The sequence below is a fragment of the Notechis scutatus genome, chromosome 3, assembly GCF_049901735.1.
Source record: "Notechis scutatus isolate UNSWTSFEM ecotype Mainland chromosome 3, rNotScu1.2, whole genome shotgun sequence".
Taxonomy (NCBI): Eukaryota; Metazoa; Chordata; class Lepidosauria; order Squamata; family Elapidae; genus Notechis; species Notechis scutatus.
This window is the reverse complement of record NC_142011.1, coordinates 145,622,874-145,643,270: the sequence shown is the minus strand read 5'-3', so window position 1 is coordinate 145,643,270 and position 20,397 is coordinate 145,622,874. Positions and strand designations below refer to the sequence as shown.

Here is a 20,397-nt window from a genome sequence, read left to right as displayed (position 1 = left end):
TGCTTCTCCCCTTGGGTTAGTTTCCATCTGTTGCTTCTTGCCCTGCTTTCAGGTGCTTTGGAGAATAGCTTGACTCCCTCTTTTTTATGGCAAACCCTCAAATACCTGAACACTGCTAATCATGTCACCCCCTAGTCCTTCTCTTCACAAGACTAGACATATCCAATTAATCTTTGCTTTGTGCAACTCATTTAAGCATAGACCAAACCAAGAATTCACCTGTCCACCTCTTTGGGATAAGTGTAATTTCCCAAGCTATTATCTGCTCTACTTATTTCACTTATTTCGGGTAAATAAATCATATGCTCCCCCGCGGAGTTTAAGGGGGGGGCGAGGAAGCTAAGCTCTGAGAAACGATACCCTGCCCTCCTCCATTCTCTGGATTTGGGAGGGAATGCAACTTCCACCTCATAATTAAGGCGGGGGGGAAGAAAACACGCGCGAAACTGCAGGTCGTCTCGCGGAGTCCCCCCACCCGCTTCGGCCAGCGTTCCGACTCTGCGCATGCTCCGCCTTCTTCCCTCGAAAATTCATGCCTTTGACGTGCTCTCCTGCCCATCACTTTCTAACCCCGCCTCCTCAGGACTACGCTTTGAGCATCTATTGGCCGGCACTTTCCCGCTTCCTTCTTCCCCTTTGACAACCCGCCATTTTGAAACGTTGTTGATTTTCTGTGAGGAAAGTCAGTAACGCCAATATCACCCCCCCCGCACCCCTCTTCTGGTAAACACGGGTCGTGCCCTCCTGAAGCGTTTTGTTTTGTCGCCGTCCGAGGGCCGCCTCCGTCGCTGCTGGGCCCGTTTTCTTAGAAGCGCCCTGAAGTATCCGAGGTGGGTGTTTCGGTGTTGTCGGGATAACGGCCGAAAAGAAAATGCTTATGACAGGCCCGGCCGGAGGGGACGGTGTGCTAGTGTCCGAAACTCGGCCGGGGGTTGGGGGAGAGCCTAGCGCGGCGCCCCACAGAACCGTTGGGAAAGGGGAAGAGTCCCTCAGCGCCACTCTTCCCTGCTCCCCTCAGAGTGGACTTCAATCCCGGCCAGCGCGTGGCCTGACGTTTTCCGCGGCTCCAACTGTTATTTTCCGCCGGAATTCTGCTGCCTGTCACAGTCCCCGCCGGCTGCCCGGGGCTCTGTGCTCTGCCTTCCGAGGCTGCAGGAGCCTTTGGTCTTTAAGCAAGCAGAGGTAGTAAAATGGGAGAGAGGAAGGCGCCTCTTGGGGACGCTGTGTAATTCCTCGGCCGCGATATTGTATTATTGTTCTCCATCTCCTCCTTCGTGTAATTCCGTAGCCTCGGTGCTCTTCCTCTTCATATGCATGTAATTCCATGGCTGCAATCTCCTCCTTTGAAACTCAGGCGAGCAGACTTAATATTCCTACCTCCAGTTTTCCCCATAACAACAACCACGCGAGGTAGATTGGGCTGAGGAAAAGGGACGGGCCCAAAGTCATCCAACCGACTTTTCACAAGTTGCTGGGGTTTGCAATTCTGAGGGGAAGATGGGAGTGTTTTGATTGCCCACTTGTAGTGCCTAGATTTTGTTGTTGTTATTACTGGTATTATTATTATTGGTATTATTATTGGTATTACTACTACTACTACTACTACTACTACTACTACTACTACTACTACTATTGGCAGCCTATCTCACCAATGTGCTACTGCCTCCAGGTATTAGCTACTGGAGAATTTGTTTCAAAATAGCTGCTAAAAGTTAAAACATTGAAGCTGAAAAACACTGTGCAACTCAGGTCTTTTTTGGTGTTATTCAAAAAAGATATTTTGTTTCTATGAGCTAACAATCTGCAAACATCAATACTGCATCAGAAAACGACCCACTGTATTTTAGCCTGAAATGCTGTGGGAAATGTACCGGGATGATTAGTTTATGGTATAGCATGGACTATTATGCAAGACCAGATTATTGGTTATTTCCATTACATGTTCCAGTTGGTAAGCATGTTGTACACTTGCTCCACCAACTACATGAAGTGGTCTCTTAAAATAGTCTGTTTATATCTGCAGAGATAGCAAGAATTGCCTCTTACAGTGAAGAAAACAAGTGTGAAAATCAGACACAGAATGTTGTATTGGAGTTTATTATTTAGCATTATGCACTGGTGTCCTTATTCAAGCAGCTTGGTTTGCAGAGCTAGTAGTTTGAGTTGTACTGCCTTATCCAAAGTAACTGTTGAATTTAATGGCTGAATAGTGTTTTTAAACTTGTATTTCACTTCTCAAAAATTCTGAATATTGTAAATAAACTACATTATTAATGCAAAGCTTCACTAACTTAGGCAATTTTAAAAGGGGATAAATGCATTCAAAGAACATAAGGCTCTCATTGCTGAAAAACAGTATCCCTCCTGACTAACAATTTTTGGTAAATGCACTTGGAAGATTCTACTCTCGTTTTCTTGCACGGTGTTCATATGTATTCAAGTGATCATGGTCTAAATTGATCTTTATTATGTTCTTATGTATAATAGTGATTTGGTCAAAATGAACAAAGATTTTATACAAGGTTGCTATATCTATACATCTGAATTTTTTTGGTATTGATTATATACATATTAGTTATATTAACAAAGCCAAGAATTGATTAATTTCAGCATTAATGTCTATTTGGAATTCTGTCTGTCTCTGTATGAAATTTACCAAGCAGATATATACCAAATGCCTATTTAAAATATGTATTCAACATAAAATATTGAATAATCCAATGTATTGAGTGATCCGTTGCCATTTTTTATAGGTGAGACTAAGGTCTGTCTAGTTCAGAAGTATTTGCAAAGCTACACTGGGTCATTCATTCCATATCAAGTGGTCTGGGGGTCCCTTCTCAACCATCACGGATTTCAGTGAAATTTTGTGTGAACATGCACACATGTCCCCAATGAACATTGGTAAAATGTTACGTTTGCCGATGCAGTACTTGCAGAGATATAGTCATTTGTTTGACCCCATACTGCAGTCTTCTACAGTATGACTTTGAGGTTCCAGCAACTTTGAGACATAATATCTCCGGCAATATTTTGTTGAGAGAAACAAAACGTAGCCATCTTATACAACTTTTTGTGCTCTATTAAACAAAATAATACAAACGTTCTCATGAGCGATCTCCATCTAGATAATTTGGAGCAAAGTTGGCCAAAAATATTGTGGCTCGAAAAAAGGTTAAAGTTTGGCTTTTTATATCTCTGGAAGGAAATGTATGATGAATGTGAAACTTTGTGTGTAATAACTTAGCAATACAAGGTTTTCGTATATACAATTTCATTCTCCTACTGCTTTCCAGTAGTTTACAAATTGAGTGTAAAGTTGACGGTTTTTGTAAAAATTCCAAAAATAGGGTATTTCAGCCCGCTTTTACAAAAACAGACCTTCTGGAAACTCTGTTAAATCATTCTCATTAGAAAGACCATGTTTCAAACTCCCTAAAAAACTAGGGTTTTTCATCACTGATGTTGGGAAAAAATTGTTATCAACTTACCACCATGGTTCATTTTATTCTAACGAAATTGGGCTGCATTATGTGCACAGTTTGCTGCCGAAGAAAAAATACTCATTACTCGGCAATCGGAGGTTGAGCTCACAGACAATGACCAAATCTGCTTGTATCACAAAGCGATGTATCTGAAAAAGTACGACATGAAGCAAAAGTCGTGCTGCAACCCAAATTCACATAGCTAAACATGGGCTGTTGAAAGCCATGTCCAATGATTTAACAAACGTGGCGAAAACAAATGTGAAGCTGGGTCAAAAGATTTGTTACAAGTGTAAAGCCAAACACATTTCCAAGGTCCAAAGCATGGCAGACTCTTCGTCATCAGATAATTATGATATGGACATTTCGGACAAGTATTCTAAGTCAATTTTGATTAATTTCATATTGTCCAATTCTATTTAAGTAAATGGAAATCTCTAGAATTGGGATATAATAATTTGAAATTGTGTGCTAAAAATTATGGAAAGCATTATTTTGAATGCATCTTTCTGTTGTTTAGTGTGTTTAATGCAGAATATATTTTACTTAATTTGCAGAACGGCTTACTCTAGAGCAAGATTTCAGTTTTTTGATTCCATGGCAAATTTGGGTGCTTCCATCTTCCTATATGAGAGGATATATGCATGAGGTGCCTTAGCCATTGAAGATAGTGCTCATATTTTTTTTTTTTTTGTCAACTGCATGCCCCTTTTAGGCTTAGATATTTTAAATCCATATATGAAAAGATTGCCCACTGGGACCTGAATTTACATGGTCCTATTTCCTCTTAGGCTCTAACATATACATTTTTAGCAGAACTGCTAAGTTTACAGAGGCAGTTCAGCTAAGAATTATACTGAATAAGTCAGGGTATCATGTAGAACAGTGGTCACCAACCAGTGGGCTGGGGACCACTGTTGGTCCACAAGAAAATTTTGGTGCTCCGCAGAGAAATGTCACCCCCAAAGCACACCCCCCCCAAGCAATTAATGTGGAGTGTGAAGGATGTGTGTTTGTGTTTATTTTCATGATGTGCACTGAAGATGGTGTTTGATTTCGTTGTATGAGATGTAATGACAATAAAGTAAACTAATTAATCCAGGCTGCGTAGGAACACAAGGCTGTGCTGCCCGCATGGCCCGCAGGAACACAAGGCTTGCATTGCTTGCATTGCAAACAACACGAGGTAGTGAGGGGAGGGGGGGGAACTTGCCCCACTCACCCAACACTCCTCACCTGGCCACGCAAGGAAAACAGCAAAAGTCTTTCTCTCCCCCAAACTCTGCCAGAAATGAGTCTTTGGGACCCTGCAAGCCATCCTACTCCAAGAGGCTGTGCTGGCACGATAAGTCTCACAAAGACACACTCTCTCTCTCCCCCCTCCCCCTTTGATGTGGTCATAAAACTATTCAATGGATTATCCATCTGCTTATTTACCAGTAGTTTGTCTTTATCTGCGTGTTTATTAGCTATATGATTTATCTACCAGATAATGTTGAATTTATAGCAAAATATTCGCATGAGATTTGTGTTGAAAGTCTCAGTAGTAGTAGTAGTAATAAAATGCTTCATACTAAGTTGATATTTTCCCGTATATCGTCTATGCAGAAAGAAAGCAGATATGTCTTCTGTTTCTGAAAAAGATGATTTACTTTCTACTGAACAAAAAGAAAAAAGAGAACCACGAACTGAAAACAAAGCTGAAAATAGTGAGGATGATGAAGAGGAAGAAGAAGAAGAAGAAGAGGAAAAAGGTGAGTGGAATTTATTCTAAACAGAGATTCAAATGACTGTATAGAAGCAAGCTATTTTCAGATCCCATCTTCCTCTGGCTCCTTGTCACTTTCAAGTAGAAACTCTCCAGAATGGAGTTTATTGTAGAGAACAGTTAATAATTTTTTTAACATTTATTTTCTGTTCATGATAAATTAAGATGGAGAACTTCAAATTGAGGGACATGACCCTTAGTAGTCACATTTAAAAGGGGATCATGCTCATTCTTTGAAGAAACTGACTGTCACTTTGTCCTGGCTGAGTGGAAGCATGGTTTGGTATTGATAAAGCTGTTCATTTACAAGCCAAGCTTGCACAAAGAGAGGGGATAGAAAAGAGAAATAGTAACAGTAAGTCTCAGTGAACCTCACCAGATTTGCCTGAAATGGAAATGCACTTCTCAATGTGAAAGAGAACATACTATTATTTTTGCTTACATAAGAGAAGCAAAGACAAATTTCTGGTACAACTCCAGCAGTCTCATTTCACTGTTGATGCCTGTAGATCTGCCATAGGACCAAGAAAAAAAAGCTACAGTGTTTTCCACAGGCGTTTTCTGTTGCTAAGTTACTATCATATTGCAACAGGTACTGGCATGCCCAGTGCTTATACAGCCCAGGAGTGGAGACAGGCTATCTGGGAAGAAATGTGCTGAGGAGAGTTCTGTACTGTCCATATGAGAGTTCTGTACAATCCATATGTGCAAGATTCACCAAGTTGTCTATCTCAGGTCAGGCATGAGACCTGGCTCTGATTGCTGTCTTAAGATTGCTTGCCTGTGTGGGACTGACTTCTAAGCTAGTGTAGGAAGTTGTCCTGCTGACTTAGATTCCTCCAAAGGGGCTTCTGGGATTAGACACCAAAAAGATTCCCCCAGAAATAGGCAAAAGAAGCAGCCAATATTAGCTGCACCATATTACAGGTAGTCCTTGACTTTCAACCACAGTTGACCCCAATTTTTCTGTTAAGTGGTTAAGTGAGTCATGCCCTATTACCTTTTTTTGCCACAGTTATTATGTGAATCACTGCAGTTGTTAAGTGAATCATATGGTCGCAATGAATCTGGCTTGGGAAGGTCACATATGGTGATCATATGACCCCAGGACAGTTCAACCATCAGGAATGCATGCCAGTTGCAAAATGTCTAATTTTTATCACAACCATGGGAATGCTGCAATGATCATGTTAGAATTGGACAAAAGTCACTTTTTTTAATGGCTTTCGAACAGTCACTAAATGAATGTAAATTGATGACCTGTAAATAATAAATAAATATATATAACTCCACTCTCCCTGAATATGGTTGTCAGACTATACTTTGACAGGGCTCCCATTGTCTGGGCTTGTCCAGGCATATGGACCATGTCACTTTGTTGTGATAGTTCTGTTTATGGAATGGACTTGTCACACAAATGCATTTAATTTAGCAGGTCATGGCACCAAAATGTTTGAGCTTTGCATTAAGTCTCTAATAAGTTTAGTACTTTTATTAGAATTATTTATGTAAATGCTTAGTTGAATGTCAAGCAATATTTGATGACATATTGGGAGGTAATATTTTCATTTCCAGGGATTTAATTCAAAACATTGTTATTAATTATATTCACTAATCATGCTTAAGAGAAAAGAAGCATGACTATATACAATGTATTGAAAAATATTTTGTTGCTATTTGTTCATTGTCTTCTGCTAACTAAAAAAGCTTTTGAATGTATAGTAATTCATATTTGTGTTCAGTATTCATTAAATACCTGCTGGTCAATTTGCGATTAAAGATTCATCTGTTGAGATTGCATCTATCTACAAAATCCTTTGGTTCCCCCAAAACCAATGCACTTCCTAATTTGCAGGCAACAGTGAAGAAAGTGTAAATATACTTGGGGTATAAAAAAAAATAGAAGTACCAAGACAAAGTAGAGAGTTTTACCCTTATAGAATTGTTCCAAATTAAATTTATTCACTTTTAACACCTGGAAATTATGTTGTATATTGTTAGTTATGCAAATATAATAAAATTATTTTTAAAAGCTTATTGATATTTTTACTAGCATCTCCATTTTAACTTTTTAACGTTTCCTACTTTAAGTTATGCTTTTAGTTCCAAACTTCGTAATAAGAGACACTATTTTTAATGTATGCTTTGACATTTTCAAATGTAAGAACATATTTGATGTTAAACTACAATCATTATTTTTTATACGTATAATGTCAATGTTGAGTCATGCAGGCAAATATGTTGATTTTCATTTATTTATTGCATGATTCTCTGGTTGACAGTCATCGTACTCAATGGATTCATTCTATGGTGTAGGATGCAAATAGACAACCAGAGGATATGTTACTTGGTTAACATCATAAATTATGCTATATATTCATGATTTTTGTATTGAAAGTGCTTGATAGGAGATAATGCATAAACTCCCACTGAATCATCAACTGAATGTGTTCTACTGTAGGTCTGAGAGGAGATCACTGTCATCTACTGCTGCCTTCCCCACCTCATATATACCAACAGTAGCCAAATTTCCTACACCTATCTCTATCCCTCTGGGCTCTATACCTCTGGTGATCTTAGAAAAATATGTGTGAGGTCCATTTCATAGGCAAAAGGTTAGAAAAGCACCAGCCTCAAATAGTAACTCCTTGTTTGAAAGCTTGTGCTGAATAACTAGCCCCCCTCTTCAGGCCGATCTTTAATAAATCACTGGAGATGTGTTATGTCCTTTCTTGCTTCAAACTCTAGTCTATACCATTATCCCATTTCCAAGTAAATCCTCCATCAGGAAGCTGAATGACTTTAGTCTAGTTGTTCTGATATCTGTTCTAATATCTGTAGTTATGAAGACCTTTGAGAGGTTAGTGCTGACCCACCTGAAGGTCAACACGGATCCACTGTTAGACCACTTGCAATTTGCCTATCTAGGGATTCCTCTGAAATTTGCAGATGATACAAGTGTCTTGCCTCACTTGAGACTGTGATGAATGTGCATATAGATTGAACAACTGGCCATGTGGTGCAGCTGGAACAGTCAAGCTAAACAGGCTTAAAACTAGAGATTTTAGGTGATTCTGTTTCTTTGCATGTACACTTAGAGCTTCTGAACCAGAGACAAATTCCTTGTGTGTCTAATCATAGTTTGTCAAATAAACTTATTCTATTCCATTCCATTCCATTTGTGGATTAATTGTTAAATTTTTTGAGCATCTGACTACATCTACTTTGCCAGTATTTTAGGTCAGAATGCTTTTTCAAGTGACATATACACTTATTAAGCCTACATATTACCCTATTTTCTGGGTTATAACATGCACTTTTTCTACCCCCAAAAGTGGGTGGAAATGTGTGTGACTTATATAGGGAATGTTGATGAAGCCCCGCCCACCCTTCGGCCTCTGCCTCCCAGCAATTTGCCTCCTTGCAGCAAACAGCTTGGTCAGCTTCAGCACAGCCTGATTAGCACAAACTGCTGATTGTCGGTAGGATCGGCCTTCCAGTGATCAGCTGTTTCAGGCTGCAGGAATTGCCATCACCTATTGCCGCCTCTGTGTGCCCCATTTTCAGGCTCTGCATCCCATTTTTTTGCTTCCGCGCGCCCTGTTTTCGGCCTCCGTGTATCCCATTTTCTACCCATACTGATCCCTGCCACTCTGAACAGGCCGAAAATGGGGCGCACAGAGGCTGAAAACAGGATGCGGAGGCTGAAAATAGGGTGCGTGGAGGCTGCAATAGGCGATGGCAATCCCTGCAGGCTGAAACAGCTGATCGTCGGGAGGCCGATCCAACCTATAATTAGCTGCTTGTGCTAATCAGGCTGTGCTGAAGCTGACCAGGCTGTTTGCTGCAAGGAGACAAATTGCTCAGAGGCAGATTCCCCCCGATTTCCTCCCCAAAGGCTAGGTGCGTCTTATACTTCGGAGTATCTTATACTCTGAAAAATACGGTACTTTATTTTTGTTATTCTGTACAGTAATTTCAACCACTTTCCTGACTGCATGAAACTTATCAATTGTCTTTCAGAAAAGAGCCTCATTGTTGAAGGAAAGCGAGAGAAGAAGAAAGTAGAAAGATTGACAATGCAGGTGTCATCATTACAAAAGGAACCTTTTACAATTACACCAGGCAAGCTATTTATTTTACATATTACACTTTTCTTTGTTTGAAATCAAACAAATATTAATTGAAGAGAAAACCTTTGTGCATATAATATGAAAGATCATATTTGTAATTTTCTAAACTATCCTATGTTCAGTATTTGGGACATTTAATGTTTATTTTGAATCAATATTGCAATAAATATGGGGATGGGCTTTGGTTAAAGCAAATAACAGATTGGCTAAAATGTAATTAAGTAACATTGTTTGAGTATTATAACATAATATTTGCCTTTTCAGGAAAGGGTCAAAAACTTTGTGAAATTGAAAGAATACAGTACTTTTTAAGTAAGAAGAAAACTGATGAACTTCGAAATTTGCACAAACTACTTTACAACAGGCCAGGCACAGTAAGATATCTCATAACATATTGTTTTCAGTTGATATATAATGATTCTATGAAATCACACCATTTCTTAGATTGAGCACATTTATAAGCTGTATATTACCAGCAGCCTACAGCAATTTGTAATATCCAGTATATTCCAATCACATCCAAAATTTGAAAATATAATATATAATGTAAACAAAATAACAAAACCATAAATAGTTAAAATTATCAGAAATTGGCTTATAAAAACATGGCTTCGTTCTTAACAGATTGAAAACAAGTCTTCTACAGGGGAAATGCTAAGCTGTAAAAGTAAAAGTTATAAAAGTAGGCAGTGGAGGGATTCCAAGAATATTGGAGGCATTGCCATAAGGTCTGGTAAATACCAGATGAGCCTGTTCCTGGTGAGGCACATATTTTATTTATGGCTCTTAGAATTAAATAAATTATCTTTTGGTTAACAGTAGTCCTTGACTTAGAATGGGTCACTCAATAACATTCAAAGTTATGAATTTAAAAAAAGCTACTTATGACCCATTCTCAATGTTACAACTGTGGAACCCGCACCCCCATGTTTACATAATCACATATTGGGTGCTTCGCAATTGGCTCACATACACTGCTGGTTGCAGAGTTGCCCAATTGTGTAACCATGATTTGCAATATTTTCCAGCAGAAAATGGCAAAAAAAAAAACCTCGCATTGGATTCTGGATTCTCTTAATGACCACACAATTCGCTTAATGACTACAGTTACAAGCTTTACAACCATTGTAAAAATGGTCAATACAGCTGTTATGTATGCTTCAACCTATAACTACAACAACTTTGACCAAAATTGTGGGCTTAATTATGGTCATAAGTCAAGGACTATCTGTATTTGATCCCAGTTTCCTTTCATTTCCAAAACAAATAGTAATTGCAACAAAATTGCTGTTCAAGAAAAGTAAGTGTTCATACCTATTGGCAATGGAAAATTGGCTACAGGTTTCCTTGAATCCTTGTCTCAGCTTTCAAATAAATATTTTTCTATTTATAAAATATTTTTCTGTTATTAAGTGTCATTTTGATAAATATGGGATCTGCTAGTGCTGGGTCAAAGTACAATTCATTTTTTGTTACAGATCCCAAATATTTTTTATTATTATGGTTCGTCACACAGCTAGATGTTTAGACTGGATTTGGCATTTTTGTCCACCTATCGAGTCCTTCCCACGGTTAGGCAGATGTTGTTTGATTATATTAAAGGTAAAAGGTATTATGGCAAGATGTAAGCTGTTCTGAGTAAGGTTGCCTTTTGCAATTGGCTGGTGGTGATTTTGTAAATGCTGATCCTGTTCTGTTCAATGGTGTTTTAGATTTTCTGGTACTGCCCTTAAGGTGCCTATTACTACTCTTAATATATTTGCTTTCTTTTGCCAGTCATTTTATTTCTATTTGCATATGTTTGTATTCTGTTATTTTCTCTAGTTCTTTCTCTTATTTTGCTGTCTCCAGGCACTGCCATGTACACTATCCAGACATTTTTGTCTTTTTTTATCGACAATGTTTATGTGGCAGATGTCTGCCAGAGCACTTTAACTTCTTTTAACTTTTTCATTTTCTATTACATTGTTTCTTTTATGGTCCTAACAATTCTTGCGTGCAGGCAAATGGTATTTTTTGGAGATCTTCCAATGCATCATTGTTGTCGTGTTATTTGTGGTCAGTCTGTGTCATCTTTTTGCAACAGCTAATTAGGTGGCCCACAGTTTCTTCAGCTTCTTTGCAGAGGCAGCATTTGCTGTCTTGCTCTCTTTTGAGTTGTTGCTTTGTGTGCATTTGTTCTTAAGGCTTGGTCTTGTGCAGCCAGAATTAACTCGTCTTGTTACAGATGGGCAGACTCCATTATGATCGTATATCAAGGACTACCCTGTAGTTTGATTGTTACATATTTATTCAAAGCTGACATGAATGGTTTGCTGTCTGATTTTAAGGCTACACATATGTACTTTGATATTTTGACAATTAAATGAAATAAAGAATATTGCAACGTTGTTTTATACTGACCAACTCTATTCTTTTTTAGGTTACTTCATTGAAAAAGAATGTAGGGCAGTTCAGTGGCTTTCCATTTGAAAAAGGAAGTGATCAATACAAGAAAAAGGAAGAAATGCTGAAAAAGTGAGACTTTAACATGTTTAATCAATATAATTAATGTTCAAAATATTCAGAGCCTAATGTGCATTTCCAGGACAAAATTCAATTAATAACTTCACTGTACAAGTATTTCAAGTCATATCTGTGAATATAATTTAATATAACTTGACATTATACTCTAACATAGCAGATAAACAAAATATAACTATTACCTTAAATTATACTAAAACATATTGTTGCTGGTATGTTTATAGCATATTAGTTACCCTTGTAGTAGCTTTGGAAATTTTAGCTTTGGAATTTAGCAATGTAATCATTGATATTTAAGGATTTGATGAAAAACCAACTTTTATTTTGGAGGAAATATTAAAAGTCCTCTACTAACAAATGTTAATGTTTTCTCTGTTTATTTGCATTAACTGTAAGGTCTTCCACAGGTATTTGCTATTTATGATTAAGAGAACTTTTTATGTAATTTTATTTCATGTATAGGGCATGTAACAATCAGAACAATAGTCAGTATTTCAATTTTCACTAATTTGAAGACTACTTGATTCATGTAAGTGATTTGGATATGTTGTGTGGAGACTAAAACAAAAAGAAGCATAAAACATATTAATCTAATTGTCTATCTGCAAAATGATGGTAACACTGATAAGGAGTGTTGATTAAAGTTTGAAAGGACTTGAAGGCCTCTGCATTTTAAATACATTGGTCTACCAAGGATTAGATTAGATTAGATAGATAGATAGATGGTAGATAGATAGATAGATAGATAGATAGATAGATAGATAGATAGATAGATAGATAGATAGATAGATAGATAGATAGAATAGACAGAAGAAAGAAAGAAAGAAAGAAAGAAAGAAAGAAAGAAAGAAAGAAAGAAAGAAAGAAAGAAAGAAAGAATATATGTATCTTTGTGTGTGTATTAATATATTGTCTGTTTTTATTACATATTTAGTAAATACTTATAAAACATTTTTAAAACTTGTGTTTCTCTGCAGATACAGAAATGCAATGCTAAAAAGCATATGTGAAGTTCTTGATTTGGAAAGATCAGGAGTTAACAGTGAACTGGTAGCAAGAATCTTAAATTTTCTAATGCATCCAAAACCTTCAGGCAAGGTGAGAGCTATGCTTAGATCGTTGTTTTAATCTAAAATAAAATGGGGTTTAGGACATAATTTGAATATATTAACATTGTTCCCTATAACAAAAAAGATATCAGAGTTCTGATGGATGCCCTAAGGATGTTGTGCCTGATTTTTTTACAGCTGTTCCTCCTGAGCCTTGCTGTAAGCACAAAATTACACTAATGCTTTACTTATTTTATGCATACTCATGTGCCATGGCTTAGGACAGTTATACAGGTGAGATATTTGAGATATTATTGATATTAAAGTTTACCTATAGTAACTCTCAACAACAAATCAAATGCCCTTTTAGCCTCGGTAAGGTTATTAAAAATCGTTACTTTCAAGAGTTGCCTTGCATCTACAAATGCTTATTTGAATGGGTTGATTGTGTCTTCATGATTCCATTAACAATAGAAGTATATGATTTGAAACCATTTTAATTACTGTTCATTTTAGATATATTTGTAGGATCATATTTTCTGAAAGCAAATGCAACAAACTGATAAGTTACAGTAGTTGTGGTGAGTGGGAAGTCATATAAATATTGAGAGCATGTGAAGCTTTTTGGGTTCTACTAACATGCCTTGAAAATTAAACCATTTTAGTTGGGCTTATTTTCAAACTATTAGATTATTTCTTTATTTTTCCCTTTTTAAAAAACAGAAAATAGATGCAAATTAAAGTAGCCAATGAGAACAAAACCACAGTTCGTTAAGAGTTTTTAAAGATTTATTCAGTAATAACATTTAAATTTTATAAACCTGTATTCTCCTTACCTCTTCAATCTTCCCTAATCTCTATAAATAATATAAAGTATCTGAGATCAGCAGAGTCCATGAGACTGAGGACTAAATGTAAATTGTAAATAAATAATCCTCTTCAATCAGGGAATAGAAATCTTTAAACTCTGCTTTCAAGAATTTTCTGCTGAATTCTGTGGGACCAACTTTCTGGGAGTTACTGCCCACTTACAGAGCACCTCTGAAAAATGTATCAAAAAGGTCACAAATATGTAACATTTAATATTTAATCTGAATGGGGACTAAATTCTTACTCAGTTCTATTTCTTTTATAAAAATGCATGTGTTTACTCATCTAATCCGTATCATGACTTTCCATTGAAAAAGAATTAGGAGTCTTAATGCACAAAAATAAAAATAAGTTGAGAATTTAAAAAATGAAAACAAAATACATAATATATATTGAAAACTAAAATTAGCACAAAACAATTTATAAAAGTCAAAAAATGTTGATTCACTTAAAGTAAACTTATCCTATGAAACTATTTTCCCAACAAATTTATAAAAAAGGAAGGATCATCAAAGTTAGTTAAGTTACAGTATTTCCTATGGTACGTATACATTATAAAACTATTTGATTTTTTTTAATTACTTCATTTCTAATATCTAATAGCCATTGCCAAAATCCAAGAAAACTCCCAACAAGGGTGGTAAAAAAGAGCGTAGTAGCTCTGGAACAGCACGGAAAGCCAAACGCACCAAATGTCCTGAAATCTTGACAGATGAATCTAGCAGTGAGGACGATGAAAAGAAAGGGAAAGATGAATCATCTGAGGAAGATAAAGAAAGTGAAGAAGAGGTAAGAACTTCAGTACAAATAATATATGCTAAAGAATTATACTCTCGTCAATAATTTAATTTAAATGGCAACAGCATGGGATCAGATAGTTACAGATAGTCCCAAAATTCCTTAAATTTATCACTTTTAAGATATATTAATGTTATAAATTATTCTTAAAAGAATTGGCTGAATAATGGCAGTTATAAACTGCAGTTTATAAACATTGTTATTTTAAAATTATCTACATATCAGATTTCTAGACACAACTCTATTTGTTCTATAATGTATCTTTTTGCATACTGAAAAAAAAAATAGAAACACCTGTTCTAATAAGCCACTGATATTTGGGACAGATAAAGCATACAAAACAGTGTTTAAATGGGTTACATTTTTATTTTATTTCTTTAGCATTAAATTTGCATTAGTTCAGTATGTTTAAAATTGATATTGAAATAGATTTTACTGTGTTTTTTACCTAACTCACAGCCACCTAAAAAATCAACAAAGAAAGAAAAACCCAAACAAAAAGTAGCTTCAAAAAGCAAAAAGGGTTCAAGAAGCGCTTATGTCAAGAAAGCAGATAGCAGTACAACCAAGAAGAGTCAGAACTCTTCCAAAAAAGGTAAGTTCACCACTCAACAAATCTCAGTTATATATAAGCTGTCAAAAAACTAAGTTGTGTGTGTTTTTTGAGGAACCAGGTATCCTTAATGTCTCAAAATATTTTGTACTCTTTCATGGCTTTTAATGTTCACTTTGGCTCTGGCATGAAATGTTCTGGCAGACCAGTTGGAAATACTGAACTCAGTTTCTATTAAACAACTTCAGTCACATGGTTTGGAGCTATTGCATGGAATCTAGGGCAGGGGTCCCCAACCGCCGGTCCGCGGACCGATACCGGTCCGCGGAACAACTCTTACCGGGCCGCTGGTTGCTGGGCGCCGCCATCTTTTTGGTAAAAGTGCTTCCGGTGAGCTTTTCCGGTAGAAAGCTCACCGGAAGCACTTTTTCATCAAAAGATGGCGGCGCTTAGCCTCGATGAGCTTTTCGGGTGAAAGCCATTTCTACCCGAAAAAGCTCACCGGAAGCTTGGCGCTACCATCTTTTTGACAACGTGCCCGGTGAGGTCACCGGAAGCACTTTTTCATCAAAAAGATGGTGGTGCCCAGTTGATGCCGGACCGGGCCGCGGCGCCCAGCTGATGCCGGTACCGGGCCGCGGCGTCGAAAAGGTTGGGGATCCCTGATCTAGGGCACTTTTTAATTTCATATTTTATACAAAAATAATTTGTTCCTATGTTCTGTCAGGTTAAGAGGAATTCTTTTTTTTTTTTTTTTTTTTAGCAAAATCAACCATATTAGAAATCAAATATTATCTTGATTATCCTTTCTCATCTATACTGAGTGAAAAGAACCCAGAGATGACTGGGATAAGAAATAGTAAAGTTGGAGTATATGAAAACAGGTGAAAAAAAATCTAAAACGGGTCACCAACCGCTGGGCCGCAGAAGCGGCAGGCAAGTGTGTGCGCCCCTTACATGAGCATCGGGCAAGCGCAGGCATTCCAAATGGAGCTGCTTGTGTCATGTGTTTGCCTGCCACTTGCATGGAACCATCCCCTTCCTCTGGCCGGTCCACAAAACCAGAAAGGTTGGGGTACTCAGATCTAAAAGATACCTTTTTACTACCTGAATCTTTCTCTGAAAAATCCCAGTTTTTAAAGCTTTCTTTAGTATAAACTAATTTGCAATTTTATTCAAAGTTAAATTTGACTGGTGGAAGGAAAAACCAGTTATCTGCATTTTAACAAAATATTTTTCATTTAGAAAGTGAATCTGAGAATAGTTCAGATGATGAGCCTTTAATTAAAAAATTGAAAAAGCCTCCCACAGATGAAGAATTGAAAGAAACTGTGAAAAAACTACTTGCTGATGCAAATTTGGAGGAAGTTACCATGAAACAAATTTGTAAAGAGGTATATATTTGCCATTTATTTTGTATACTATTTACTGTGTAAATTTAAATTTCAGGGCTGCCAATAAAGATCCATATACAGTATTTGTGTAGTTTTTGCAAAACGCACGCTCACCGAACCAGTTGTAATGCTGGTAGGATCCCAGCCCTGATTTCATCTGATTAAACTTGTTTTAAATTGATCATTGCAGGTATATAAACGCTATCCCAGTTATGATTTATCTGACAGAAAAGAATTCATCAAAAAGGCAGTGAAAGAGGTAAATACTTGATCAATGAGATATTTTATTAAAAATATTTTAGATTTCAATTATAATATATGCCTTGCTTCGCTGAGATGGGTTTGGTAAATAAATATATTTAAATTTTAGAAATCTTAAATACGGAATAATAAACTTAACTCAGTTCTCAAAACCAGGCCCAAATTTTATTCAACTCTATGCTTAATTGCATCTAGTAATTTTATTTTAATGTTTGTTTAATCATTTCTTAACCCTATGCTATAAATGTATAATAACATAGCAAAAATGTTAATCAATGTTAATTGAAAATCCTGTTGATTTTTTTGAACTTTCTCTAAAGATGTTAAGATTGCAGCCTGAGCAAAGTGTTCATGGAAAGGTGGATTTACATAGAAGATGAAATATTTTCTTTTCTTTGTAGCTCATTTCATGATCTAATGGGAAGAAAATGAAGGCTACGGACTTGTTTTCCTGGATTTAAATATTTTACAAAAACCAGCAAATTGTAAACTTTATTATTTTTGTTTTACTCTTGGTATAACGTAGTATTAGTTGGAGATGACTATTGGCTTAATGTTCTGAGTGTTAATGGGAATTACCAACTTTTTCAAAATTGAGTTTAATATAATTCCTAAATTTTGCATGGTAATACATGTTCCCTACTTTTCCTTTGTACATTATATTTCTTTGTAAAAATAGTCATATAGCTATTGTAGGTTTTAGTGTTTGTAATGTAGAGATTTTTTTAAAAGAACAATATGAAAGCTGTTGTATTAGTAGATACACATGCAGAGACTGTTAAATACTGCAGTATTGGGCATTACATTTATTTTGAATACACCCATTTTCTACCAGGAGCTAGTCATGCCCTGACTAGGACTGCTGTTATGTTTTACTATCTTGCATGTGTATACAACTGAAAGTAATAAAGCATGATCAATCACGAATAGATATTATTTTTGTACTTTTAAAGGCTTTTGTATATAAGCTTATTTCAGATTTGCTTAAAACCAGGTTAAGAAAAAAAATGTGTTTTAGATTTATGACCAGTATCAGTGTTTATGAATCATGTTGTGATTAAGTAGGAAGTAAGTATACAAACAAAAGATAGCACATTTGATTTTTTTAAGGAATGTCTTAATTGCACTCAGTCTTTGAGTAAAGAGAAATTTAATTTTTCTTTAACTGAGTGCAGAGAATTATAGCTCTGAAGGCTTAATGTGATATCCTATATTGTTAATTCATAAAAAATAAATACAATTTTGATTTCTAAAATGTTTTTTCCAAGGTGGTTAGTATTGACCATTTATCTGGTGTCGCTTGAACAATGTAGTATTCTTGCAAAACTGTACCCTTGTTTTAGATTCTCAGAATCTATAATTGGAAGAATATATACTTAAATGCATTAATCTTAGGTGACTCCTGCTTAAGTACTCTAAAATAAAATCTCAGTTCTGCAAATAATTATTCATGAAATTTTTATTCAATTCCAGAATGAAGTACCTGTTCACAAAAATCCTTTAAGGGATCAGATCATCATGTGTTAAAATTTCCAGCAAATGCCAAATAAATGTGTCATAAAGTGAAGTCAAGTATAATTAACTTCTCCAAGACTGTATTGATTAAAATAATTGCAGGTTTTAAATAATGTATTAATATGTAGTTATGGAATCATAGATCTATATTCCAAAATATTGTTAATTGATCAACTTATATCATTTTTATCACTTTCTTTGCACGCAATCATTTTTACTAAGCTGAATGTACGTTTTTTATTCAATAAATGTCTTTAAGGAAAATGTACACTGATATTTTAATACATGTACAGTAAACTTGATACAGAATCAAAGGTGCCTGTGTGTGTCATCTAGACAAAATATTCCTTGTTCATGCTAAATGAAGAAAAATTTTAAGAACCTTATTTTTGTGTAGACAATGAGTATACATTTCCCTAAGCAACAATTATTCTAAAGAATAAAAAAGAATATTAATGATTAATTATCCAAATATTTCTAAGGAACTGTGAGTTATAGGATTAATTAAAATCAGAACTTCAAGTTGATTTATAATCTTGGCTTTTAAGTATGTCATTCTAAGAGAAACAAAAATCATATTTCATTCATTTGACTTTTTGGTCAGTAAACAATGATAAATGTTCAGTTTGGAGCTACAGGCAAATTATACTTAAAAAAAAAAAAAGAAAGCTACCTTGCATGGTTACACCAGTATGCTCAAGTACTACTATATCCAACTGTTTTCGAGTCCCTCTCTAGTCTTTAGTTTTCTATTTTTATGAATTAATGCCAGGTTTTCTTTAAATATCTAAGAAGCTGGTTGACTTCTTATACTATTTCTATTTTCCAAACAACAAGCAGAGAACAGGTACAAAGTCACATATTATATGCAGACACTGAATACAACCATTACAACCATTTGTTTGGTGACCATTCAGTTACAATAGGACTGAAAAAAGTGACTTATGACTCTTTTTTCACACATGACCACCGCAACATCACAATCACGTGATGAAAATTCAGATACTTGGCAAGTGGTATGTATTTATGAGAGTTGAATGCCCTGCGGTCATGTAATCACTTTTTGTAACCTACCAAGCAAAGTCAATGGAGAAGCCAGATTCACTTAACATTAACTGTAGGGATTCACTTAACTGTGGCAAGAAAAGCAGTAAAATGGGGCAAAACTCACTTAACAAATGTCTTTTGGGGTTCAATTGTTGTAATTCGAAACTATACCTGTTAACATAGATGAGCATTTTTTTCAGTTACTATATTGCTATTAAGTCACTTTACTTACGATCAGTAGTAAATGCTTCAAAATGTTTTACAAGACATAAGTTGGTATATGTAAATAAATGAGCAAGTTTCAAAAAATCTTTGGGATTTTTTCCTGAATATTTTAGCTCATTTAAATAAATGTGAAAAATATATCTGATCTTTCCTTGTACAAACAATTTATACAGTGATTCAATATTTAAAGCAGGAGTTCCACATTAATGACAATAAAGTACCTACAGATGCCTATTCCTCACTATGTAAATATTCCACATTATATCATTTGGGTTTAAGATGTGTTTCCTTTATTTGCTAATACATTTGTTATTTGTTAAAAACTTCACATAAAAGGATTAATAAGTATCAATAAGTAAGAAAATAAGTTTAGGTAAAAAAAACATAGCTAAACTGCTTTAGATAAATATTCACATACTTTGAGCATTTTAGATCAGAGAAAATTTCCAGAAATCATATTTATTTTGTTTTTTCTTTATATACGTTTTCATTATTATAGTCCATTTAATTTAGTAATATTTACAATATTAAAACTTGTCTATTTTAAAACAGTAATTCTTTTCCAGTCTGTCCTCTACTGTGTAAATCAGATTACTCTTCGTGTCTTCATAGAATCACAAGACTGGATGGGACCCTGGAGGTCTTCTAGTCAACCCCCCTGCCCAAGGCAGGAGTCGTAATACCATCTCAGACAAATTGTTGTGCAATTTTTCTTGAAAATTCTCCAGCGATAGAGCACTCAAAATTCCAGGAGACAAGGCGTTCCATTATATATT

The 20,397-nt window shown here is 35.6% G+C and overlaps 1 protein-coding gene across 3 annotated transcripts; it reads left to right on the top strand.

Moving 5' to 3' along the window:
* Positions 1-586: 586 nt before the first annotated feature.
* On the top strand, positions 587-18,663 carry DEK (DEK proto-oncogene). 3 transcript variants are annotated; one of them, XM_026669993.2, is made up of 11 exons: positions 587-830; positions 5,094-5,239; positions 9,277-9,378; positions 9,651-9,760; positions 11,809-11,903; positions 12,887-13,007; positions 14,432-14,617; positions 15,086-15,221; positions 16,425-16,573; positions 16,764-16,832; positions 17,236-18,663. In XM_026669993.2, the coding sequence occupies exons 2-11, from the start codon at positions 5,107-5,109 to the stop codon at positions 17,245-17,247; spliced, it is 1,113 nt and encodes a 370-aa protein (XP_026525778.1). In that variant the 5' UTR covers positions 587-830; positions 5,094-5,106; the 3' UTR covers positions 17,248-18,663. The 3 variants fall into 3 exon arrangements, with proteins under 3 accessions (XP_026525778.1, XP_087817506.1, XP_026525779.1); XM_087961380.1 differs by having other exon boundaries at positions 17,155-18,663; XM_026669994.2 differs by lacking the exon at positions 17,236-18,663 and having other exon boundaries at positions 16,764-16,859.
* The last annotated feature ends 1,734 nt before the right edge of the window (positions 18,664-20,397 follow it).